At 38.9% G+C, this 27,681-nt stretch overlaps 1 protein-coding gene across 3 annotated transcripts in view; it reads right to left on the bottom strand.

Annotated features, from left to right (window-relative positions):
- Nucleotides 1-7,242: 7,242 nt before the first annotated feature.
- The window catches only part of LOC114658051 (CCAAT/enhancer-binding protein gamma-like), a 99,960-nt gene continuing 79,521 nt past the window's right edge, over nucleotides 7,243-27,681 (bottom strand). For 2 of the 3 annotated variants that reach the window (XM_028810073.2, XM_028810074.2), the window contains exon 2: nucleotides 7,243-8,579. In XM_028810073.2, coding sequence (XP_028665906.1) covers nucleotides 7,999-8,445 — 447 coding nt within the window. In that variant the 5' untranslated portion in view covers nucleotides 8,446-8,579 and the 3' untranslated portion in view covers nucleotides 7,243-7,998. Of the gene's footprint in view, nucleotides 8,580-15,865; nucleotides 16,107-27,681 lie in introns of all 3 variants that reach the window. The other variant, XM_028810075.2, reaches the window with a different exon arrangement.

The following is a 27,681-nucleotide window of genomic DNA, read 5'->3' as shown; positions in this document are numbered from 1 at the left end:
ACTTAGAACGAATTTCTCCTAGCTTATGCCTTGCCTTGATTTGATTATCTGGGATTGAAGTGGAGTTTTAGAGTGGAAATAATTCTAGCGTTATTTGGAATACACGCATTTCATGTGTGTTCCGTTTCTATAGTAGTCTGTGCAAACACATTTTTAAAACAGAAACGTGTTTCATATTCTAATAGTAAATGACAAAATGTAGGCATAAACTATATAACGTATGAAGCCTGAAGTCCATATATCAAAGAAACACTTTCACAAAAGGTACAAATAAGAGAACATGTGCGCTTTTATTCAAAAATATAACTGCACAAAAAAAAAAAGCCGCGTTAGCATGCCACATTGACACTGTTACTACAACCGCCGCGGTGGCGTAATGGTATCAGCCCCTGACTGGGAATCAGAGGGTGGCGAGTTCGATCCCACATGGCTCCACTTCGAGAAGTTAACTGCTCTTATTCGTACAATTTTAGAATAACAACATAAATTTGATTTCAGTCTGTAACAGCCGGTGTAACTTATGATACTGGTAAAGGTTAGCTTTTTTTTTTTTTTTTTTTTAATTCACTTTTCATTCTCACAGTCGCATTCAGAATCAATCCATACAACCCCATCTGACATAAAGACGCGCTATAGGTCTGCAGTGTACCACGATGCATACTACCGCCCCCCCCCAAAAGGGTTCTGACACACAAACGCTGGCAAAGCTGCCTTCTTCGTATCTCACCGTCACTTGAAATCAGCAGTTCTTAGCATTGTACCACGCAAGCTGTCGTATCAACCACTAACTGTAACTTGCTTTCTTTATTCTTCGGTTATAGTCTTGAGTAAAAGTGCACTTTTATTTATGTGAAACCAGCTGTGTCAGATGGGGTTGTATGGATTGATTCTGAATGCGACTGCGAGAATGAAAAGTGAATTAAAAAAAAAAAAAAGCTAACCTTTACCAGTATCATAAGTTACACCGGCTGTTACAAACTGAAATCAAATTTATGTTGTTATTCTAAAATTGTAAGAATAAGAGCAGTTCACTTCTCAAAGTGGAGCCGTGCGGGATCGAACTCGCCACCCTCCGATTTCTAGTCAGGAGCTGATACCATTACGCCACCGCGGCGGTTGTAGTAACAGTGTCAATGTGGCATGCTAACACACCTTTTTTTTTTGTGCAGTTATATTTTTGAATAAAAGCGCACGTGTTCTCTTATTAGTACCTTTTGTGAAAGTGTTTCTTTGATATATGGACTTCAGGCTTCATACGTTATATAGTTTATGCCTACATTTTGTCATTTACTATTAGAATATGAAAAACATTTCTGTTTTAAAAATGTGTTTGCACAGACTACTATAGAAACGGAACACACATGAAATGCGTGTATTCCAAATAATGCTAGAATTATTTCCACTCTAAAACTCCACTTCAATCCCAGATAATCAAATCAAGGCAAGGCATGAGCTAGGAGAAGTTCATTCTAAGTCGGTGGGGGGGATGGAATAGCTGGCTGCTAGTAGCTTTTGCTTATCAGCACATTTAGATGACAAAAGACTCTGGCGGAGATGTACAAACGGATTTAAGACGCGATTTAAGGTGGGACGGATTTACGAGTTTTTTCGTAGGCTCTGGTAATTCTAGTGTTAATGACCCACCAGCAGCTGTTGCAAACCGCCTCCTTGGTGAAGTGAGTGTGATCAAATGTTCACCTTGGTGAAACATGCTCACTTAGAAATGGGGAAATGTATATTGTGTAGCACTGCTGAATGCATGGTTAACCCAGCCACAGGGGATGCACAAACCAGTGTGTTTCTTCGTGCCGGTCCCAAGCCCGGATAAATGGGGAGGGTTACGTCAGGAAGGGCATCCGGTGTAAAATTTTGCCAAATCAATACGTGGACAACAATACAAATTTCCATACTGGATCGGTCGAGCACCGGGTTAACAACGACCGCCACCAGTACTGTTAGCCAACAGGGTGCTGGCGGAAATTGGGCTACTGTTGGCCGAAGAAGAAAGAGAAGAAGAGGCGGGAGACATGTCCGGAGGCAAGAGGAGAGGAGGAAAGTAAAGAGAGTGGAACTGAGGGTAGGAACTTTGAATGTTGGCAGTATGACAAAAAAACAACTCAAAACTCATCTGTTCAGGAAGGCTTTTAGCTCTATTTGACTTTATTACCCTTCTCTCAGTTTACTTCTCTGTCAAGATGCTAATGTAACCTGTGTGTGTGTGCTAGACCATCAATTATGTTGTCTGTTTCTTTTTTTTTCAGAATTCACTGTCTTAATCTTTATTTATTTATTTATCTGGTTTGTACAATGCTATATACTGTATACGCTGCCGTTCTTTATTATATTCTGTAAGTGCCTTGAGCATGGGAAAGGCGCTATATAAATAAAATGTATTATTATTATTATGACTGGTAAGGGCAGAGAGTTAGCAGATATGACAGAGAGAAGGAAGGCTGATATATTGTGTGTGCAAGAGACTAAATGGAAAGGGAGTAAGGCCAGGTGGATTGGAGGTAGATTCAAATTGTTCTATCATGGTGTGGATGGGAGGAGAAATGGGGTAGGAGTTATTCTGAAGCAACAGTATGTCAAGAGTGTTTTGGAGGTGAAGAGAGTGTCAGGCAGAGTAATGATAATGAAGCTGGAAATTGGAGGTGTGATGATGAATGTTGTTAGTGCATATGCACTGCAAGACGGGTGTGCAATGGGCGAGAAAGAAGATTTTTGGAGTGAGTTGGATGAAGTGATGAACAGTGTTCCCAAGGGACAGAAACTGGTGATTGGTGCAGATTTCAATGGGCATGTTGGTGAAGGGAACAGTGGAGACGAGGAGGTGATGGGTAGGTATGGTGTCAAGGAAGGTCAGAGGATAGTGGATTTTGCCAAAAGGATGGACATGGCTGTGGTGAATATGTATTTTAAGAAGAAAGAGGAACATAGGGTGACGTACAAGAGTGGAGGAAGATGCACACAGGTTGATTACATCCTATGCAGAAGAGTTGATCTGAAGGAGACTGAAGACTGCAAAGTGGTGGCAGGGGAAAGTGTAGTTAAGCAGCATAGGATGGTGGTCTGTAGGATGACGCTGGAGATCAAGAAGAGGAAGAGAGTGAGGGCAGAGCCAAGGATCAAATGGTGGAAGTTGAAAAAGGAAGACTGCAAGGCTGAGTTTAGTGAGGAGGTGGGACAGGCACTGGGTGGCAGTGAAGAGTTACCAGACAGCTGGTAAACTACAGCAGATGTAGTAAGGGTGACAGCAAGAAGGGTGCTTGGCATGACATCTGGAAAGAGGAAGGAGGAAAAGGTAACCTGGTGGTGGAATGAGGAAATACAGGAGAGTATACAGAGGAAGAGGATGGCAAAAAAGAAGTGGGATAGTCAGAGAGATGCAGAAAGTAGACAAGAGTACAAGGAGATAAGGCGCTAGGTGAAGAGAGAGGTGGTGAAGTCTAAGGAAAAGGTGTATGATGAGTGTGGTATAGCAGTTCCGCGGCTTCCAAAAAAAAAGTTTGGTTTTTAAATCAGTATAGCCGTGCCGTTCTCCGTGGGCGTGACTGCACAACCGCGGGGAGTTGATGAGGTGATCGGAGCGAGTCGCACCTGTACGTGTGGGTGCGGTCGTTCTTGTTTGCCTCATTGGCTTCCTGCGACGTGTAATTAAGGCGTTGCGCCCATGGAGGCACCCATCAGTGTGTATATATAGACGGATGTATACGAGAGAGGGAGGATACATTGGAAAGAAAAAAATCGAAGATAGAAATGGAAGGAAAAGAGAGATGACTCGAGAAATCAGTAGGGATGGAGGAAGAAAAAGGAAGTTAAAGGACTGGAAAGAGCAGTCTTAGTGGGTACGATCTGGTCACCGATAATGAAGAGACTGAACAAGCTGGGGTCCCGCGAAGGAGCGTTAGATGGTGGTGCTCTAGGGGCTAGTTCGCCCCACTGAAAATTAGCGAGTGGGGTGAGCAGAGAGGTGTCCTCCCGTGGGATCTGAGGAGCGACTGAGGGTACGCGAAGGATCGAGGAAGAAGAGCTGACCTCGGCAGTCTGGCAGTTACATCCGGAAGGGGGCCAAGACGGAGGTTAGCTGAAGGAGCTCGTGGCTGTTGGTCTCCGCCGGCTGCGAGCAATGGGTGAGCCGGGGAGAAAGATGGAGGCGGGCTGGAGAGTAAAGGGAGTGAGAGACTGCTTTTTAACTTCTGCATTTTTACCTCGGATTTTAAAGGATGTATTTATTGATTGGTTTTTATCCCCACTGGACACTTGGTTTTATGGATTTATTTATGGAACTTTGGACACTGCACTTTTGCACTTTGTTATGATTGTAAAATCACTGCTACCTTTGAAAATATCCCCTAGTTTCATGTGAGATTTGTCCCCATTTGTCAGCTCAACTCGGTGACATTACTGATGGTGTTGGGTTCAGGGCTCCCATAAGGACGTTGGGAGCCTGAAGAGAACCCGCATCATCACAATGAGTTGTATGAGAGTTTGGACACTAAGTAGGGAGAAAAGGACCTGTACTGATTGGCTAGACAGAGGGACCGAAATGGGAAAGATGTGCAGCAGGTTAGGGTGATAAAGGATAAGGATGGAAACGTACTCACAAACGAGGAGAGTGTGTTGAGCAGATGGAAAGAGTACTTTGAGAGGAGGATGAATGAAGAGAACGAGAGAGAGAAGAGGTTGGATGATGTGGATATAGTGAATCAGGAAGTACAACGGATTAGCAAGGAGGAAGTAAGGACAGCTATAAAGAGGATGAAAAATGGAAAGGTCATTGGTCCAGATGACATACCTATGGAAGCATGGAGGTGTTTAGGAGAGATGGCAGTGGAGTTTTTAACCAGATTGTTTAATGGAATCTTGGAAAGTGAGAGGATGCCTGAGGAGTGGAGAAGAAGTGTACTGGTGCCAATATTTAAGAATAAGGGGGATGTGCAGGACTGCAGTAACTACAGGGGAATAAAATTGATGAGCCACAGCATGAAGTTATGGGAAAGAGTAGTGGAAGCTAGGTTAAGAAGTGAGGTGATGATTAGTGAGCAGCAGTATGGTTTCATGCCAAGAAAGAGCACCACAGATGCAATGTTTGCTCTGAGGATGTTGATAGAGAAGTTTAGAGAAGGCCAGAAGGAGTTGCATTGCGTCTTTGTGGACCTGGAGAAAGCATATGACAGGGTGCCTCGAGAGGAGCTGTGGTATTGTATGAGGAAGTCGGGAGTGGCAGAGAAGTATGTAAGAGTTGTACAGGATATGTACGAGGGAAGTGTGACAGTGGTGAGGTCTGCGGTAGGAGTGACGGATGCATTCAACGTGGAGGTGGGATTACATCAGGGATCAGCTCTGAGCCCTTTTTTATTTGCAATGGTGATGGACAGGTTGACAGATGAGATTAGACAGGAGTCCCTGTGGACTATGATGTTTGCTGATGACATTGTGATCTGTAGCGATAGGAGGGAGCAGGTTGAGGAGACCCTGGAGAGGTGGAGATATGCTCTAGAGAGGAGAGGAATGAAGGTCAGTAGGAACAAGACAGAATACATGTGTGTAAATGAGAGGGAGGTCAGTGGAATGGTGAGGATGCAGGGAGTAGAGCTGGCGAAGGTGGATGAGTTTAAATGCTTGGGATCAACAGTACAGAGTAATGGGGACTGTGGAAGAGAGGTGAAAAAGAGAGTGCAGGCAGGGTGGAATGGGTGGAGAAGAGTGTCAGGAGTAATATGTGACAGACAGGTATCAGCAAGAGTGAAAGGGAAGGTCTACAGGACGGTAGTGAGACCAGCTATGTTATATGGGTTGGAGACAGTGGCACTGACCAGAAAGCAGGAGACAGAGCTGGAGGTAGCAGATTTAAAGATACTAAGATTTGCACTGGGTGTGACGAGGATGGATATGATTAGAAATGAGGACATTAGAGGGTCAGCTCAAGTTGGACGGTTGGGAGACAAAGTCAGAGAGGCGAGATTGCGTTGGTTTGGACATGTGCAGAGGAGAGATGCTGGGTATATTGGGAGAAGGATGCTAAGGATAGAGCTGCCAGGGAAGAGGAAAAGAGGAAGGCCTAAGCGAAGGTTTATGGATGTGGTGAGAGAGGACATACAGGTGATGGGTGTAACAGAGCAAGATGCAGAGGATAGAAAGATATGGAAGAAGATCCGCTGTGGCAACCCCTAACGGGAGCAGCCGAAAGAAGAAGAAGACTGCTGAATGCATGGTTGAGAAACACTGACTTAGGCAACCCATTGGCAAACCAATGACGGCAACCCGAGACCCAACCCTCCACCAGTTGAGAAACGCTGCCTTACATGTACCTGGTATGCGGATACAGAGAGTTGAAGGTCAGTTTGGAATAATCCATACCAGCATTTAAAGTATGCGTAATGGTGACCAAAACCTGAACATTTTGTGACCAACATACGGCCAATTGGCCAGTCCCAAATAGAGCTGTAAGTCTGCACATGACTGTATTTTTTCAGCTTAAGAAATTTCAGTCTGTGTATGCACTTAGTAAACTTTTAACTTTAAATGGGTAAACAGAATGAATAAATCAGTTGTATGACCAGAATTTATATAAAAGAACAGCAAATAATATTATTATTATTTGTGACAGTCATTTATTTGTAAAATGTACAAATATACCAATCTTCTTTGTAATTTCAACATAGTCATTTAGAATGTTTTTAAGCAAATCCAAGCTTCAAATAAAATGACAGAACCTGGACTGTTTCTTTATAAAAATGGTATGGTACAAGGCACAACTAATCATGTTTTAATTTATTTTTCTAAAATAATTAATCAAAACACTGCAACACTGTAAATGGAAAAGACAAATTAATTAAAATACTTCAGTGCACTCTGGCACTAGAATCAAAGCTCATCACACTAATTGTTAATAGTTACATTAGTCTAGTAACCTTTTCTTCTATATATCAGTATGTCATGTTTCATGTATTTGCAAAACTGTAGTTAAAAACTTTTTTTTCTAAACTGTTTGCAAGCTTTATAAAGTAAGATGGTTCAGGATTTTATTTAGTAGACGGTTACACAATTAAGTTATAACCCTCAAAGAACAGAATGGATGTAAATTTTCACTCTAACATGGGTTTTTATACATTGATTTCAGTATAAATGTTTCCAATTTTCTGTCAAGAAGACATACGTGTGAATGATTGTATTGATATGACTACATTTCATTCACATTTAAAATTGGATTTGCTTAGGTCAATAGCCCAACACTAAAATAAAAACACAAAATGAGTAATGGGGTTAATGGCAATTCCTTTGTAATACTAAAAGCAGAAATATGTAAGCAAGAAATTTAATTAAGCATATATTTAAATTTATAGGACTAACTTAATCACTGCATGAAAGAACAGTTGAAATTAAAATGTGCACTTACCTACTACTCACTTTTTGACCAAGTTTTGCCACCAATTTATGGGTATATGGAATTAAAAAATAAAATGCACAAAATGTGGATCGGAGAAAACTGAATGTGAGCACAACCTTTATGACAACACCTGCTACAGAAACTGCATTTTTAACATTAAATGAACTAAAACAATATAAATAAAAGAAATTAAAAAGAAAAAAATGTGTCTCTTAATGAAATGATAATGATCTTCAGTGAAGCAATCAAATACAAATTCTAAGCCCAAGAAAATGAAAATCTATAATAGTTTATGTCAATTCAATAATTTGAGTTACTTTCCATTGAAATAATATAAATCCATGTTAATAACTGTCATCACCAGGTAAACAGATTTAATGGAGCAAGAAATACAATGTCAAAATGTTTAAAATTGAAAACAACCAATCAAATAACTACAGATTCAATGCAAAACCATCAGGGGAAATAAAAGTAAAAATAAAAAAACAGAGAGCTAAGTCAGAAATGTAAAATACCTCAAATTTAACATACTTAGAGGTTAGATGGGGTACAAATAACAAAAACAACACAACGTCAAACATGAAGTATAAAAAATGTCTTATAGCCTACTGAGCATTGGTATTTTGTCCCATTGTGGTGGTATCAGTATTTTGAGGATGGACATTATCTGCAAGATTGTGAGCATGTTCAAGAAACAAATCTTTCAGAACACTCAGCTCTTTACTAAGAAGCTTAATCTTTGCCTCCAAACGTTCATTTTCTTCTTTTAATTCATTTACCCTTTGCTGGGTATCCTGAGCTTTCTGCTTGCTCTTCATGCGGCTTTTTTTCACAGCTAAATTGTTGCGCTCCCGTCGCTGCCTATATTCCTCGCTGTCTTTCTCAGGAGTACACTTCTTTGCTTTGCTGGGAGGCATTGCCTTTCCTCCTCTTCCAGGACTGACTGGGACGAGCTGCGGAACTTGCTGCAAACCGCTAGCATGTGCTTGTGTTTGGATGACACTTACTCCATTTTGATCAATCATGGGTTTCTCCTGTGATGGTTTGCTCATTTGGACTAACTTTCTATTATCACTGCTTCCTGGTATCTTGCAGATTTTATTGAAAAACACAAAAGATGGCAAAAGTTGTGAAATCTGTGATTCTTTTCAGTATTTTCCTTTCAGCATGCAACTACTTCATTGACCTGTTAAAATAAAAATGTTTAATTAAATAATCCTTACTTAGATTAATTTGTGGACTGCAATGAAAAAGCAAAATTAAAATTTTTATCATTAACTGATTACAAAAAAAAATCCAGCCTAATAAAAATAAAAATGTAAGATTAAGGTTGAGGGTTGGGAGCATGCCACACCCACCACATGGCAAACCACCCAGATTGATATCAGAGAGCAACTGTGCAATGGGTGACACCTCAGCACCACAGATTAAGGACATCATAAAATAAAAACAAATGTATTTTAACACTGAGCACAAACTCATGTAAGATCATGTATAAATTTTGTTTCTATACAAAATCAAGCAAAACATATCTTGCAGTATGTAAAAAGAATCTACTCTTAAATGTAAAGTAAGCTTGAAAGATTCCAGTCTGGGATTCATAATAAACACTGTACAAAAACAGCATTGATAAGAGTAGTAAATGACATTCGTATGAAAACTGATATAAAAGAGTGCTGGTTTTTACTCGTCTGGAAACTCTGCTCTCAATACCATTCATCCTGTTATTTCAGATGACCGCCTCAAAGACTTGTTAGATATGAAAGATAGTGTTCAGTTTCTACTGCTAGGACATGTTATTGTGTAGTACCAACAAGTTGTGGTGTGCCTCACAGTTTGGATTTGAGGCATCTCCTGTTGTCTATTTGTTACCCTTGGATATACAAATTCTAATTTTTATGCAGATAATGTACAACTTTGTCAGCCTGTAATACATGTTTTAGTATTTTAATCAGTTGTACCTCTGACAACAGGGGTTAGAAGACAAGCAGTTGTTTCAAACTAAATGTTAAGTCTGAGATACCTATCATTAACCATAAAAGACTAAGAAATCAGATTATGAGCAACTTTATTTCTCTAGGCCTGCAGCAAGACCCTTAAGCCAAAAATTTAACACTGATGTTTTATTCTGACTTAAATTTTACATATTTTAACAATGCTAGTAAAACCGCATTTATCTTTAACAAAATATAGCCAAGATAGGATCTTTACCTTCATTTAAAGATACAAAACCATTGGGTTGCTTTACTAAACAGAAGAATTGATTATTACAATGCTTTTTTAATGGCCTGCTTGAAAGGTTCTTCAGAATGTCTGAAAATGTTTCAAAATGTCACAGCATGACTACTGACAAGGTGAGATTATACCACTGTACTGTTCTTAAAAACATACATTGCGTTTCCTGTAAATTTAACACAAGGATCTCAGAAGCCTACGAAAAAAGTTGTCATGCCAGGCCACCTTAAGTTCCCTCGCACCTCGTCATCAGGGTCTTTTTGTTTTGCAAATGTGGCAATCAGCACTGGCAGCAAGCAGCCTGCTATTCCATGCCACACCGACGCAGCTGAAGTTCTCCCAGCTCAAGTCTGTTTATCTGGGTGTGAGGTGTCTGGAACTGTATAGGGTAAATAATACAGGATATCATAATTTGGAATACATACATTTCGTGTGTGTTCCGTGTCTACAACAATCTGGGTAAATGTAGGATAACTGGAAATGTAAGGCAAGAAATGCTGAACTTGCCCAGTAATAAAATTGAAAGTTCGGTAGAGCAATGTCACCTTCTGCTGTGGGTCTTTGCAGGGTCGCCCTTTGGATGTGTGGATGTTTTGAATTCCAAATAAATGAGGTAATGGTTGAATCTAACTTCTTAAAAAATGATTTGTTAAAGTATATGAGAATGCTTTGAAATAGAAAAAGAAGATTAGGAAGGATATTCATCTTGACAGTATTAATTCTTACAGCTAAAGTGAGATGAAGGGTAGACCATCTATGCAAATCTTGCTAAAGTTTTTCCATGCAGACAGCAAACTTTTGCTGATAAAGAGCTTTATGTTTACTTGTGAAGTTTACCCCTAGGTATTTAAACTGATTTGTGATGATATAAGGGAAGGTGTCCAATCTAATATTGTGTGCTAGAGAGTTCACTGGAAAGAACACACTTTTACTCAAATTAATTTTGAATCCAGAAATCTTTTGAAATTCCACTAGTGCTGTTAGGACTGCAGGACAGCACTTTGTGGGTAATATATATATATATATTTATTTATATGGTACCATATCATCTGCATATAGTGATATGCTCAAGACCTTCTCCAATAATCCCCTTTATCTCATAGGCATTTCGAAAGTGAACTGCCATTGGTTCAATGGCGATTGCAAATAGCAGTGGTGACAGGGGGCATCCTTGTCTAGTACCACGTTCTAGTTTGAAATAGTCTGCAATGATGTTGTTAATACAAACTGAAGCTTCTGGACTGGTATACAGTAGTTTGATCCCTGCACATATGTTCGGAACAAACCCAAATTTCTCCAATGTAGTGAAAAGTTAGTTCCATTCAACCATATCAAAAGCTTTTTCTGCATCAAACGATAATAATATCTCTGGGGTGTTAGACCTTGTGAGTGAATACATTACATTAAACAGGTGTTGAAGATTGAAAGCTAAGTGTCTGCCTTTAATAAACCCAGTTTGGTCATGTGATATTACCGAAGGAAGCATTTTTTCAATCCTTCTAGCTAGGACTTTGGAGAGCATCTTAATGTCATTCTTCTGCAGTGAAATTTGTCTGTATGATGCACACTGTAATAAGTCCTTATTTTTCTTAGGAAAGATGGTAATTAATGTTTCGCGAAAAGTTTGAGCTAGAACTGTATTGTCTCTGGCTTCTGTAAATGTTGCTAATAAAATGGGAGCTAAATTAATTGAGAATTTTTTATAAAATTTGACAGGGTAGTCATCAGGTGTGTAAGATGTCATCGCCTCTGTGGCAGGAGACCTATCCAGGTCTGAATTTAAAACACAATTGAAGTCATCCTGCCATTATAATTTTATGAGTGTTCACATTAGGAATGGATGCAAATACGTTTTGGATGAAGTCCATATCATCCACATTGGGTGCATAAGTAATTATCAGAATCACTTTACAGTTAAATAAAATGCCCAAGACGATCACATACAGTCATGGCCAAAGTTATCGGCACCCCTGGAATTTTCCTTGAAAATGCACCATTTCTCCCAGAAAATTGTTGCAATTACAAATGTTTTGGTATACACCTGTTTATTTCCTTTATGTGCATTGGAACAACAAAAAAACAGAGAAAAAAGTCAAATCTGACATCATTTCACACAAAACCCAAAAACCAGGCAGGACAAAATTATTGGCAATCTCTACTTAATATTTGGTTGCACGCCCTTTGGAAAAAATAACTGAAATCAAGCGCTTCCTATAACCATCAACAAGCTTATTACACCTCTCAACTGGAATTTCCGACCACTCTTCTTTGCAAACTGCTCAAGGTTTCTCAGATTTGAAGGGCGCCTTCTCCCAACAGCAATTTTGAGATCTCTCTGTAAGTGTTCAAAGTGTTCAATTGGATTTAGATCCGGACTCATTGCTGGCCACTTCAGAACTCTCCAGCGCTTTGTCTTCAACCATTTCTGAGTGCTTTTAGGAGGTATGTTTGGGGTCATTGTCCTGCTGGAACACCCATGACCTCTGACGCAGACCCAGCTTTCTGACACTGGGCCCTACATTGCGCCCCAATATCTTTTGGTAGTCTTCAGATTTCATGATGCCTTGCACACAGTCAAGGCATCCAGTGACAGAGGCAGCAAAACATCCCCAAAACATCTTAGAACCTCCACCATGTTTGACTGTAGGTACTGTGTTCTTTTCTTCGTAGGCCTCATTCCGTTTTCTGTAAACAGTAGAATGATGAGCTTTACCAAAAAGCTCTACCTTGGTCTCAACAGTCCACAAGACGTTCGCCCAGAAGGATTTTGGCTTCCTCAAGTACATTTTGGCAAACTCCAGTCTGGCTTTTTTATGTTTCTGTGTCAGCAGTGGGGTCCTCATGGCTCTCCTGCCATAGCGTTTCATTTTGTTCAGATGTCGACGGATAGTTCGAGCTGACACTGTTGCACCCTGAGTCTGCAGAACAGCTTGAATATGTTTTGAAGTTGATTGGGGTTGTTTATCCACCATTCGGACTATCCTTCGTTGCAGTCTTTTATCAGTTTTTCTCTTCCTTCCACATCAAGGGAGATTAGCTACAGTGCCATGTGTTGTGAACTTCTTGATTATGCTGCGCACAGTGGACAAAGGAACATGAAGATCTCTGGAGATGGACTTGTAGCCTTGAGATTGTTGATATTTTTCCACAATTTTTGTTCTCAAGTCCTCAGACAATTCTCTGCTCTTTTTTCTGCTCTCCATGCTTAGTGTGGCACACTCAGACACACAACAGAAAGGTTGAGTCAACTTTTCTCCATTTTAACTGGCTTGAGGTGTGATTGCTATATTGCCAGCACCTGTTTCTTGCTACAGGTGAGTTCAAACGAGCATCATATGCTTGAAATAAAACGATTTACCCACAATTTTGAAAGGGTGCCAATAATTTTGTCCGGCCCATTTTTGGAGTTCTGTGTGACATGATGTCAGATTTGCCTTTTTTTCTCTATTTTTTTGTGTTGTTCCAATGCACATAAAGGAAATAAACATGAATATACAAAAACATTTGTAATTGCAATAATTTTCTGGGAGAAATGGTGCATTTTCTGGAAGAATTCCAGGGGTGCTGATAATTTTGGCCATGACTGTATCACCCTTCAGAATCAGATACTACATGTGATACTGAAAATGAAATTGTTCTATGTACTATATAAGAATTCCCACACCTCTAGTTTTCTTTGTGTAGCTGGAGTGGAATATATAGCGAATCCAATCTCTGTGCAACTGAAACTGATCCTTGCTTAATAAGTGGGTCTCCTGTAAAAATACTACTTTCACGTTTAGATCTGTTAGGTGGGAGAATACTTTCTTTCTCTTTAATTCTTGATTGAGACTTAACATTCCAGCTCACAATGTTAACTGTTTCATCATGGAGATATTGCTTCTGAACTTTTGTTGCCATTTTGTAGTCTTAAATTAAGATAGTACATTATTACAAAAGATAGCTTTGACCTTAATTTCCAATTTTTCCCAGGAGTTATTACCATGAAGCCTACTGTTATGTTGGCACTTACAATTGTAAGTATTAAAAGGATAGATTTGAAATAGCTTGTTCTCTTTCTCTTCCCCCAAGCCCCCCCCCCCCCCCCATTTTGCCTCCCCATGTGAGGCTAGACCACACTTCACTAAGTCCCAGTCCTCTGACATACCTAGAGACGTCCAAAACAAAACAAGTCCCCCAGCAGCAGGTTATAAAGATCTATTGACGATACAGTCCAAATGTAGGACTAGAGGAAGCAGAATGTATAATTATGGCACGAGTCTCAAAGCAAGTGGATCAAACAGCAGGTAAGATCTTCTTTCCCTTGCCAGGACACGATACGACTCACAATCGTATTTCAAAAAGTGTCGTAAAAAAAAAAAGTATATTCTTAGCTCTTTTTCTGCTTCCTCCGGAGATGTAAAAATGTAGAACTTGCCTTGAATGTCCACTTTCAATTTAGCAGGATACAAGAGGCTTTATCTGAACTCAGCTTTCCATAAGGGCTGTTTAATCCTACAAAATGCTGCACGTTTAGCAGCTTTTGACGAAATCAGGGAAAATACAAATGCAATAATTCTGAAATATAACCTCTTGTTCCTGTCTGAGAAGTAACACTATATTTAATTTTGATTGTAAGTTGTCAAAATGTACAATGAGGCTTCTAGGTTTTGAGGCATTTAATCCACATATGTGGTAAGCTGATAATATCTTGGTGTCTGATTTGAAATCCTCTCCAATTATTTTAGAGAATAGTTCAGCTATGAATTTCACTGGTTTTGGACTTTCACAGTTTTCAGGGACACTTTCGATGCTGATGTTATTCCTTCTGTATCCATCTTCCAGTGCAGCTAGTCTGTCTCTGAGCATTTTGCATTTGGTATTTGCAGCCATTGCTCTTCCATCAGCGGTAGATGCCATTTGTTCAGCTAGTTCAATATGAGTCGTGAACGTTTGACTAATGTCTTCAAACTAAGCACCAAGTGCTCTAAATTTACTCTCAAACTTAGACACATTTCTTGTATTTTTTCCTTGATTTTTTTCTAGCATGCCTTTAAAGGTTGCCTCAAACCTGCAAAACCGGCCCAGCTTAAATCCCTTTGCACCTCTCCGTCAGCCTCTTTTGTCTTGTAAATGTGTCGATAAGCCCAAGCAGCAAGCAGCCTGCTATACCATCGAACCCCCCCTCCCCACCCCCCCAAACCCCACCGCTGCAGAACAGGCAAGAAGTTCTCCCAGTTCCTACCTTGATTATCTGGGAGTGAGCTAACTAGAGTTGTAAGGGGAAATAATTTCATGTGTGTTCTGTGTCTACAACAATCGATGTAAACACATTGTTAAAACAGAAACGTTTTTCATGTTTTAGTAATAAATGACAACATGTAGACATGAACTGTATAATGTGTGAAGGCTGATGGCCAAATATCAAATAAACACTTTCACAAAAGGTGCAAGTACAACACGACAGCTTCCGTGATGCAGTGGTAAGAACTACGGAGATATAATCCTTATTGGTAATATTATACAATAAAAACATACATTTGAATTGTGTCTGTAACAGCCGTTGTAAATTTATAGTACTTGTAAAAGTTAGCGTTTGTTTTTTTTTTTTTTTTTTTTTTTACTTTTATTCTCTCAGTCATGATCATGATGCAACACTCACCACCCCGCCCCAGATCTGACACAGTTACTTTTTATCTGAAATGGTGTGAATGGTGTTTTGAGACAATGGACCTGGAAATTCTCTGATCTGGACTGATAAAAGCTGACACACAAACCCTGGTGAATCTGCCTTCTTCGTATCTCACCGTCACTTTAATTTTTCTTTATTCAGTTTTATTGAGTGTTTCTGTTTACGTTGAATTAGTATGCACCTTATGGTCCATGATGTCAAAGCAGCACTGACAAAAAACCAGAAACATAGGTATATAGGATATTTGGAATAATTCATTTTATGACCTGTATAGTACATTTCGGAAAACATTGTGCCATGGATGCAACATTATTCATATTCATTCGCATGCTTTCTTGCGGTTATAATCAGTGACTGTGTTTTTTTTCCCGATCTCATCCAGTCTCCACATTTTGGGGCATGGTGGTATTTCTTTTATACTCCAGTACATGCAGAGGAAAGAACAGTACAGAGAGGTCAGTTCTGCACTATATACAATCATCAGATTAAAATGTTAACAGTTCCCACACACCCAAGGACCGTCGTTCCTACATTTATGACATGTGTACCTGTTGTAATGCACACACCTCTCTATATTGTGGTTCCTATTACATTGAAGGGTCTGGGGGAAGCGGCAGTCTTGGAACAGAAGCTTGTCGATGTTGCATCCTCTTTTGCTTTATCCATCGCCTTTTCTTGTAAGAAGCGAAGACGAAGTTCCTCTGTAAGGTGAGCCAAGAACGCTCTTCTTTTCTCAGTGGCCCCCATGCATGCCTTGTACAGTACATGTGCGTTGATCGCCGTCAAGTCAAGCTTGTTGTAGCACGCCTTCTGGTGCATGATGTCAACGCAGCACCGGGCAAAAAAGAAAGAGACAAATATATGTGACATTTTGAAGAAACCATTTTAGGACGTGAATAGTACCAATCAGAAAACATTGTCGCAGTAATGCAATTTTATCTGAAAACAGCGTCAGATCAGCTGTAAATTTATGGTATTTGTAAAAGTTATCTTTTTTTCAGTTTTATTGTCTCAGTCACGTTCAGACTCTCCCTCGCATCGTTCTGACTCTAACTAACAGTGCCAGTATAAATTCACACCCAATTCTGCGGTGGTGGGGGGGGGATGCTATAGCAGGCTGCGTGCTGCTTGGGCTTATCGACACATTTACAAGATAAAAGACGCTGACCAAGAGGTGCGAAGGGATTTAAGGTGGGCCGGGTTTGTGAGTTTTCTTGTAGGCTCTGGTAATTCTAGTGCTAAGGGAGGGTAGCAAGAAAGAAGCCAATCCTTAAGAAGGTCCACATAAAAGAATGTATGGCATTTGCTATAAAGCACGAGAAAGACCCAGTTAAGATGTGGAAGGTTTTATGGTCAGATGAACAGAACATTTTGACCAGATGTCATAAAACGTATGTGTGAAGTAAAACTAACACTGACCGTGCCTCAAGAAACACCATAACTATGTCTTAATCCTACTGAGAATCTGTGGCACTATTTCAAAACTACTGTCCAGAGGCACCATCCAACCAACCTAGAGGATCTCTATAAATTCTGCCAAGAAGAATGGGGAAGAATCACTACTGAACAATGTTTAAAACTTTAGGGTGGTCCAGGTCTAATTATGCAATTTTCATTACGCTATAACTTATTAAGTTTATTACATAGAAAATTCACAGCACCTGCCCTGCACATAGAGATTTCACTTAAAATTCTTTTTGTTGCCGACAGATGGCTTCACCTGCCCTGCATTCCAAAATGGTGGGGAGACGGTTGTCAGTCGAACAGTTGCATAATTAATAATTAGATCTGGACCACCCTGTAGTACATACATACCCCAAAAGAAGCAAGGGTGTTACTGCAGCATAAGGGTTCACAACAAAGTATTATAGCTTTTCCCCAATTACTTAAACACATTTCACTGAAAATGCCCTTATTTCCTCAAACACAATATCATAATATTTCACTCATCTGTACAAATCCCAGACTTCCAACCCAAAAGCAAACAGTCAACTCAATATCATTCACTCTGTCCCTTAAAGCAAACATTTCACTAAGATGACACACACAAGCAAGCAAAAATGATCACACACACAATGACCACAAGACACATCAAGGATCAATTCAGAGCACTACTCTAAAAACATGATACAAACAGGAAACATATCATTGTTTCTATTGATAGTACTCAGCATACAATAATGAACAGATACACCATGTCCAAGACAAAATTTTAAGTTTTCTCAAATGCACTGATCTAAATGCAACAGTATGTAAACTCATGCACAACAAAAGAAAAAAAAGTTCTATACATGCTGTAAAACAAAGATAAAAAAGGTACAGTAAATAAAAGGCACTTAAAATGACAAAAAACTGTAAGTAAGTGTGCATGAAGCTGATGAATAATATCTGCCAAATACTTTATATTTATAGACATTATTCATCAGCATCATGTCTCCAGGCTGGGTCAAGTAACAAAGCCTCATCCATGTCACACAAGATGTTTGCTCTTGTAAGCCAAAGATCTTCTAAGATCCAAGTACAGAATAATTTTTGTGTAGGATCATATCCAGTACTGAAAATATAAACATTTCTCTACAGCTCTAGGGAGACTATCCCTGTAATTTTGTAAGTCTTCTAAATACCACAAAGGTAAAGTGCTTTACCTGCTCTCAATTCTGAAGGTACAGACTATGGAAACAACTGTGGAGTAACTGAGATTTGGATGCACTTGTTGCCCAGCTTCGCTCCTTGTCAAACCATGGACAAGCACATAGTCAACCACAGTAGCACGAATATCATCTGATATTACATCTATCTATCTATCTATCTATCTATCTATCTATCTATCTATCTATCTATCTATCTATCTATCTATCTATCTATCTATCTATCTATCTATCTATCTATCTATCTATCACAGTTCTTTGCTTTGCTCTTACTCTTCTGGTTCCCTGTCTATTATCCATTGCAGGTTTATCCAAACACAGCCAGAGTAAACACACACACGGCTTCATTTACAAGCAATCAGTAGTTTAGCATCAACTGCAAAGCAATTTGACATAGTGTTTTCAGGTGGACAGCCGAGTGCTAATTGAGCTTATATTTTGACACCTTGTGATTAATTAGAGAGAGAAGTGTTTTCAGATGGGTTGCATGGTGTGTGTTTTACCAATGGGATTCGTGTTTGAAGATCTGCTTAGATGGTGCACCCAATCTGTGATGTGACACTAACAAGAGGAACAGAGTGTGTAATTCTGGGAATAGTATGATAATTTTTAGGACTGAATTAAAGCAAACAGTAATCTAGCTGACTTTTGAAGACAAACTGTTTAAACAATTGGGAAAAACTGTAATAAGTTGGGCTTGAATGCAAATACTAATTTTTGAGTTTTTCTTCAGTTAAATATTTACGGAAACTGTTTATTTTGAGGAAATGTACTGTTCCAGCATAAGATTTCAAATTGAAAACACTGAATGGATAAATGTGTACAAATCTTTTGTAATGCGGAAAATGATGACTTTCAAGGGAACTGAATACTTTTACACATGACTGTAGGTACTGTATGCCAAGTGGGTTATGAAGCAATTTTAACAGAACCTTCTTTTTTCATTTCTAATACTATACAATAAAATTAAAACTAGGTAAATTACTAATTTAGATGTCTAAAACCATTTTCTTCACTCTTAAAAGAGTTTAGAAAATTTCTATACTGTGTAGTTATAGTATGGTAATGTAGATTTTATGGGTGGTGATAATATTCACATAGACACAGAAATTGACAGCCTTAGCAATAAGCTTTTATCCCAAGTGATAATGTTTTTTCCAAACTATGAGAGGGTCCTAAAACACTTTCATAATCATACATTATTGTCAAATTTCCAGTAATTGTAATTCAACAATTTTAGAATAATTCAAGTATGAGCCCTGTGATAGAATGATGTGTTGTCCATGGTTGTTTCTTACCTGGATTCCAAAGAAGCCAGGACAGACTTTGGCCCTCTGCGACCCTGCATTTAACACTAGAATTACCACAGCCTACGAAAAAACTCGTAGATCTGTCCCACCTTAAATCGCTTCTTAAATCCATTCACACCTCTCCGCCAGCTTCCTTTGTCCTCTAAATGTGCAGATAAAGACAAGCTGCAAACAGCCAACTATTCCATCCCCCCACCGACTTAGAACGTGCACGAAATTCTCCCAGCTCATGCCTTGATTGATTATCTGGGAGTGGAGTTTTAGAGTGGAAATAATAGATCATTATTTGGAACACACGCATTTCATGTGTGTTCCATTTTCTACAGTAATCTGTGTAAACACATTTTTAAAACATAAACATTTTTCATATTCTAGTAGTAAATGACAAAATGTAGGCATAAACTATACAATGTATGAAGCCTGAAGTCCAAATATCAAAGAAACACTTTCACGAAAGGTACAAATATAACAGAACAAGTGCGCTTTTATTCAAAAGATAACTGCAGAAAAAAAAAGCCGCCTTAGTGTGCGACATTGACATTCATGTACTACGATATCCCCGTGGTGCAACAGTATCAGTTGCTGACTGGGAATCAAAAGGTCACAAGTTCGATCCTGCTCGACTCCCTTTTGAGGAGTGAACTGCTCTTATTTTTACTATTTTAGAATAAAAAGACACATTTGATTTCAGTCTGTAACAGCCGGTGTAATTTATGATATTTGTAAAGGTTAGCTTTGTTTTTCTTTTTTTCCTTCCCTACCCCATCTGACACTGCTGTTTTCACATAAAGACGCGCTATAGCTCTGCAATGTATCACGATACATACGACCGCGTGTTTTTTCCCCCCAATCTTGCCAGTCCCCACATGTTGCTGTATACCGTTTCTTTTGTACCCAGGACATGCAGAGGAAAGCATAGTAAAGAGCAGTAACTTCAGTGCTATATGCAATCATCAGGCACTCCCCATCTGACACTGCTGTTTTCACATAAAGATGCGCTATAGCTCACCCAAGGAGCGCCCTTCCTACATTTACGACATGTGTACATGTGTTGCAGTGTACACACCTCTCTGTGCTATGGTTCCTATTACACTGAACAAGCACCTGTAATTTGCAGCTCTATTCATTATCTCAAAACAAATATATGTGACGTTTTGAAGAAATCATTTTATGACGCGAATAGTACCAATCAAAAAACACAGTCAAAATAATGCAATATTATTTGAAAACGAACAGCGTCAGATTGGGTGTGAATTTATACTGGCGCTGTTAGAGTCAGATCAGAAGCTGAAAAAGCTCCTGTTCTGACTCTAAGTAAAAAAGCATGAATTAATCAACAGAAATAACTGCGATCGACATTTTAAACTTAACGATTTACGGTGCATACCAATTTATAAATTTTATGTCCGTTTGAGGTTACAAAGAAAAAAAAAAACACTTCCTCCCCAGCGGGGAATCAAACTCGGGTCTCTAAGGCACGGCAGTGTTGTTGTGCTCTGAGTCTGCAAATCTTAGCGTTATGCCACGGAAGGTGTTGTATCATTCTTGAACATTTTGTGAAAGTGTTTATTTGATGTTTGGATGTCAGGCTTCACACATTCTATAGTTTATGCCTAGATTTTGTAACTTTTATTACTAAAATATGAAAAGGTTTCTGTTTTAACAATGTGTTTACACAGATTACTGTAGAGACGGAACACACATGAAAGGCGTGTGTTCCAAATAATCTATTATTTCCACTCTAAAACTCCAGCAGTTCAGTCACTCCCACATAATCAAACAAGGCATGAGCTGGGAAAACTTAGTGAACGTTTTGCGATGGTAGGGGATGGAATAGCTGGCTTTTTGCTGCTCATCTTAATCGGCACATTTAGAAGACAAAAGAGAGGTGAGAAAGGTTTTAAGGTGGGCCGGATCTACGAGTTTTTTCGTATGCTCTGGTAATTCTAGTGTTAATTGACGGGGGTTGAGAATGTTATGTTCTTTTTGATGTACACCTGTGTAAGCTGATAAACTCCAATAAAAAAAGAACAATGTGGCATTTGAAAACAGTACTTAAAAAAATGTTTATCTGGCAATTATTACTGAAATTGCAAAAAAGGTTAGTTGCTAGTTCTTGTGTAAATGGATAGGCAGGATAAGAAAGCCTTCTACACAGCCCTCTCCAATGTTATTCTATATCAGAAAATTAAAACAGCCCTCAAGTTTTATTTAGCAAAATAGCTATCCTGACAAATAAAAAAATGAGACCAGTTTGGCACAATTTCACATAACATTAGGAAGAAAGACTTTATGCATTTGTTTTACAATACACTTACAAAAAATACATTTACTGAAGAGCAGTCAGCTTTTTGACCTTGTACTACAGGATCAGATTATTCTACTCCTTATGTTGAATTACTAAGGAATAGTAAGTTGTTGACGGCACGGTGGCGCAGTGGTAGCACTGCTGCCTCGCAGTAATGAGACCTGGGTTTGCTTCCCATGTCCTTCCTTCGTGGAGTTTGCATTTTCTCCCCGTGTCTGTGTGGGTTTCCTCCGGGTGCTACGGTTTCCTCCCACAGTCCAAAGACAAGCAGGTTAGGTGCGTTGGCAATCCTAAATTGTCCCTAGTGTGTGCTTGGTGTGTGTGTGCCCTGCGGTGGGCTGGCGCTCTGCCCAGGGTTTGTTTTCTGCCTTGCACCCTGTGTTGGCTGGGATTGGCTCCAGCAGACCCCCGTGACCCTGTAGTTAGGATATAGCGGGTTGGATAATGAATGGATGGATAGTAAGTTGTGGTATAGGAAGAGACCCATTGACTGATTATAAAAATTAAAACACCTGTTCCTTAGATCAAATTCTAATTAGAATGTAAAAAAAAATACAGAATACTGTTAAAGCATTGTTGTATACTGTCATTTGTCTATGATCCCCTCAACATGATAACTGCTTATATTATATTAGATGACTCAGATTTGGGACTTCTTGTTCTTGAAGGGGATGGTTATACTTTTAGTTCTATTGGCTCATTAAAATCAGCCATTATGTTTGCACCCCAATTTATTTCTATGTCTCCTGTTATTTATTTTTTTAACTTTTTCAAATGTTGGCATTTTAAAGTCTCAAGTCTTGCCAGCAGAAGTGTTTTATGCATTTGTTCTTAATATATTACTTTATTTTTTTGCCTTCACTTAAAACTTTCTTCTTTTAAAACAATGAGAAAAAAAAAACGGGCTGACTCAAGTTACAAGGAATGTTATAGACTTGAACAATTATAGTCTCATTTCTAATTACCACTTATTTTTAAATACCATATATACACGTGTTTAAGCTCTCCCGCGGAAAAGTTGGGGCTTGATTTTACCATATAATTTCTGGTATTTTATAATGTTGGTCATATATATTATTTTTATTATATAAGTTGAATGCAGAAAACTCACGCTATTGACCAAAGAGATTATGATATGCTAACACCCATCTGAGAGAGTAACCACGGGGCACACTGCCTTTTTTTTCCCTATGTATTGTGCCTACGAGGCCACACGGCAATACCCAAACTATTTTGTGTTTTTTGTATCTCATACCCCCATACACCTTTATTGTAACAGCATCCCTTATCTACAATGGAGCATTTGATCAGAAGAAAATATGAAGCTGGTTTTAAATTAAAAGTCGATGAAGTGGGAAAAGAAATTGGTAACTGTGCTGCTGCAACAAAATTCGATGTGTCTGAGAAACTGGTGCAAGATTGGAGGAAGCAAGAAGATGTAAAAAAATAAAAAAAAATTAAGTGTTGTATTTTTGAACGGACGTATAGGTCGGAGTCTGATTTTATGATCAATTTTTAAATTAACCAATTCATAAACCATCACAAGAGTGATCAACTATTATTCACTGTACAGTATGTACACACAGTGTTTTGTTGATTGGGGCCATAAAGCCATGTGTTATTTAATGTTTTCACTGACTTTCACAAAATGACTACCAATAATAAAGCTACTCTAAGGGAAAGCTCATTAAGCCTTGCACTACAGTCAAGCCTTGCACTACAGTCAAGCATGCATTTGTTTTTTGAGTCAATGTAACTTTCATGTTTCAGTTGTTGATATACAGGCCCATTTAACAGGAATGAATATTGTGCTGGTGTTATTGATCATGTTTGTAGTAGGCTTCACAATACGTGGCCAAATGATGAAGCAGTCCATTTTATAAACAATAGGAAAGTAAAAAGCAGTTTTTTTAAAAAGAAGTTTAACATTAGATAAAAGTTTTGGTGCAATAGTGATGAGCTATGACTAATAAAACACATAATTTTGGGTCACATTTTGTCCCAGACCTTGTGTTTCATGGGGCAAAACTCTAGAATTTGGGGGCATTTTGGTAGCGCTTGCATGGACAGCTGTAAGAAATAGGAAACAGGGCTATGGTGGAGCACAGGGGACGACACTTTTTTTGTGAGGGTACAGGACACGTCTGTAGGAACAGTTGAGTGACTGGGTAAGGGATAAGATTGTGTGTTTGCACCAAACAGGCTTAAACTTAAGCATCTAGCTATCAGTAATGGACTGAAAACAAGATGGCGGTGCTGATGCTTCCCTTCTATAGAGTGCAGCTGCTTGGGATTTTGATGGGTTATATTTTTAAATAATAGTTACCCAAGTACTTATAGGATGAACTGATCACCAAGAGACATAAAGTTAAAGATGACACATTTCTTTAATATTTTAAGTAATGTGAAGATAATTTTTAAAAATATTTTTCATTTATTCTACATTGTCCTTCTCAAAACACAAACCTTACTGTTTATTTTCCCATCTTAAAGACAGGCTGAATGTGCCATGCGTCAATAATAGTAATCATTGAATTTTCAAAAATTTCAAATTGTTTTTCAAGTCAAAAGAGGTTGTCCTATCACATGTTGCTGAACAGAGAATGCAGTTCTCCAAGGGCAAAGGAATACCTGGAACTCGAGAATACCACTGTAACATCCCGACAGAAGATGGCACAAATTCAGCTAAGTGTCTGGTAAAGACAGTCAACTGACTGCCCGAATATTCACGACTGAAGCAGCAGCTGAGATCCTGCCCTCTCACAATTACACTCTTGATGCATCCTTCACATTAGACCAGTGTCCTATTGGAGAATATGGGTGCATGTATGATGAAAAATGTTAGATTGGTGTAATTCGTTACAAGAGTGAAGCGGAATCAGACATCCTGATAGGTTTCATGCATCCAAACTATCCTGCACAGTCTTTCCATTGGGCACCTAGAGATGGTATTTGTTGGGTACCATCATAGTACATACTTACACTGCTTAGTGTACCTACAATGATCAGTGGGAGGAAGTATCATCTTGATCTCAAAGACAAAGATGCCCTACACTCTGCACTTCGATTGAAACAGAAATCAAATAAGTCACATTCATGCTGCTGCAATACCAAGATGTTAACATTTCATTATAACTAGTGTTGTATTTAATGATAAATCAAGCAGCTGTTATTCATGTGTTGTGCTTAATATGCCTTTGGTGATTTATTTTTTTCTGTTACTCCTATACTTGATGATTGACATTACTGACAAACGGTAAATTGGGGAATTTAACCTATGTTTAGAATGGAAATTAAAAAAGAAAGATTCACAATATAAGACTTATTTTTTGAGAAAGAAGGGACCATGTAGAACAGAGAAAAAATACTTTTAAAAAAGTCTGAACATTCTCACAGTGCATTTGAGAGGTCTGCTGGTCAAACACGATGCAGTTTATTGTTTGTTTATAACCTTTTGAAAAGTCCTGTGTAGGTATCTAAACATGAAAAAAATTTCAGTAGGCTGTATCAGTTAGAATTATGCTTTCTGAAAGTCTAAACATGGTAAAGATCTGCTCTTGCCAAGTGCCAGTACCAGTACAAAAAATTTGAGCCTGATAGGTGGTTTAGTTCTTGAGTGTGGTCATGTGAAAGTGACGAAAAAATAAAGCCATATCAAATTAAACACTCCTCTCGTGTCACAAAATTGGTTGTATCTTGGAAAGTATTGATCTTACATCTAAATAGTTTTAAAGGGTGTCTCCTGGATAACATGGGTACACCTTTTTTCAGAATTTTCTGAGACCAAAGAGTGTGGGGTTTCTGGAAAATTGGTTAATTTGATATGGAGTGACCCTTATATACTTTCTAATTCACCTCTTAAGTCGAATTTGCTCCATTAACTGCATCCATATACTAACAATTTGTAATAAGAAGTGCAGACATGAGTGTAAATGACACTAAACTCTAAAGGGAAGCAACTACTTAAGTGCCACCAGAATATGAAAAAGAAGTAAGAATGAAAAAGAACAACATTTTTAAAAAGCATGAAAAAGAAAAAAAAATTCTCCCACATATGAAACAGAAATGTGCGTAGCAATTTCTGGATTGACACAAACAAGGCAGAAAATGGACAATAGAAGCTTACTTAATAAAGGCAGAAGTTCAGTTAAAAACTTGGGTTGGATGAACACCTGCAGTTATGGTGCTCCACAGAGCTGAATTTATAACAACCGAGTTAAGTCTTTTCTTACATATTAGCACACAAATGAACATGATGCTGAAGTAGCAACTCTGCTATAGCATTCAGAGTCATCTGCACCTGTGTCTGTACTCCTTGTCACTAACTTACTGAAGCGGCACAGTGGCAGTACTCCCGCTTTGCAATAAGGAGACCAGGGTTTGCATCCCTATGTTGCTCCCTATGTGGAATTTGCTAGGTCTCCCCTTGATCATGAGGTTTTCCTCTAGGTGCCCTGGTTTCTCATCATTGACCAAAGATCTGAAGGTTAAATGGATTGACGTTGCCAAATTGGCCTCAGTGTGCGTGTGTGTTCAGCCTGCAATGAGCTGGTGTCCTGTCCAGGGATTGTTTCTGCCTTGCACCCAATGCTTTCTGCGATAGGCTACAGTTCAAGTCAAGTAGCTTTACTGTCATACCAACTATACACAGTACTGCAGCACACAATGACATAAAATAATGTTCCCCAGGACTGTGGTTTAACATAAACACAGCAAGCGCAAGACTGGTAAAGAGCTACATTATACCATAAATAGATAAATCTCTATATATATATATATATATATATATATATATATATATATATAAAGGAGAGTTGGGATCGAGAGACTGTGTTTGTGGAGGGATGGAGAGTAAGGCGTGTGTTGGAGTCACGTGATCATCTCCCTTCCCATTCACCTCATTTCACTCCAAGCTGACGCGGTCTTGCCGTTCTTTTTCCTTAGTGTTTAGTTGTTTCTCCTTTACTGATTTACTGTTTAGTAGACGCGCTACTTACTGAATAGTACTGTATCTTTTCCTTCAGTGTTTCTACTTAGTGTTTCTTAGTGTTTAGTAGACGCGGTGTGCGAAAGGAGAGTTGGGATCCGAGAGACTATCTTTGTGTATTTGTGGAGGGATGGAGAGTTAAGGGTGGTGGGGGGGTCACGTGATCATCTCCCCTCTCATTCACCTCATTTCATTCACTTCATTTCGCTCCAAGCTGAGCTCCGCAGCTGACGCGGTCTTGCCGTTCTTGATTTGCTTTTCACATGGCCAACTATATGTTGCATGCTCAAGAGTAAGCTCAGCGCACAGCTTGGAGGGGCGAACTGACAACATTGTATACAAAGAGATCCTTAACAAATAATTATTGGTATATTTTCCCTCAGTTTATTATTTTAAAGCAGTACTTCACCGCTGCGAAGCGCTGGTATTTTGCTAGTAACAAATAATAGGTAAGTGAACAGACAGTAATAATTTAAAATAGATGGTAATAAATAAATATTAACAATTACAAATAATAAAAAACAGTAGTAACAAGTGTAATAAATGTATTGCTTATAAATAAGTTGCAAGGAGCAGATCTGAGGACATGTGGGAAGCCCAGAGTTTACAATCCAGTTAGCCAAGAGGTAGAAGCTGTTGCAGAACATGCCAGAACTGGTTTGGAGGCGACAGCACCTTCTGCAAGATGGAAATGGTCCTTCACAATGCAATAGGCTTTTAGTGCTACAACGATTAGTCGACGTGATCGATGATGTCGACTACAAAAAATCGTCGATGCAGATTTTTTATTCTCGACGCGTCATAAACAGAAACTTCAATAGACTCTCCAGTCACAAAGAACCACATTGGGTTCTGTAACTGCAATGCACATAGTTGCAATGGCGAGTCGGATAAAGGAGGGTGAAGGAGATGGAAAAAAACTGAGATAGAAACTTTCTAAAGTGTGGGAGCACTTCACCGAAATATAACAAAAAGTTGAATGCAGATTATGCAAAGCGGAGCTTTCTTTTCACAGCTGCACCACCGCGATGCATGAGCATCTGAAATGCAAGCATCCTAGAGCTGTGATGGTGCCGTCTCTTGAGAGGTAAGTTTTAGCGAGTAAAGTTAGTGTCACGTGTTAACGTTG

Source organism: Erpetoichthys calabaricus, chromosome 9 (genome assembly GCF_900747795.2).
Source record: "Erpetoichthys calabaricus chromosome 9, fErpCal1.3, whole genome shotgun sequence".
Lineage (NCBI taxonomy): Eukaryota > Metazoa > Chordata > Cladistia > Polypteriformes > Polypteridae > Erpetoichthys > Erpetoichthys calabaricus.
This window is presented reverse-complemented; position numbering and strand designations above follow the sequence as displayed.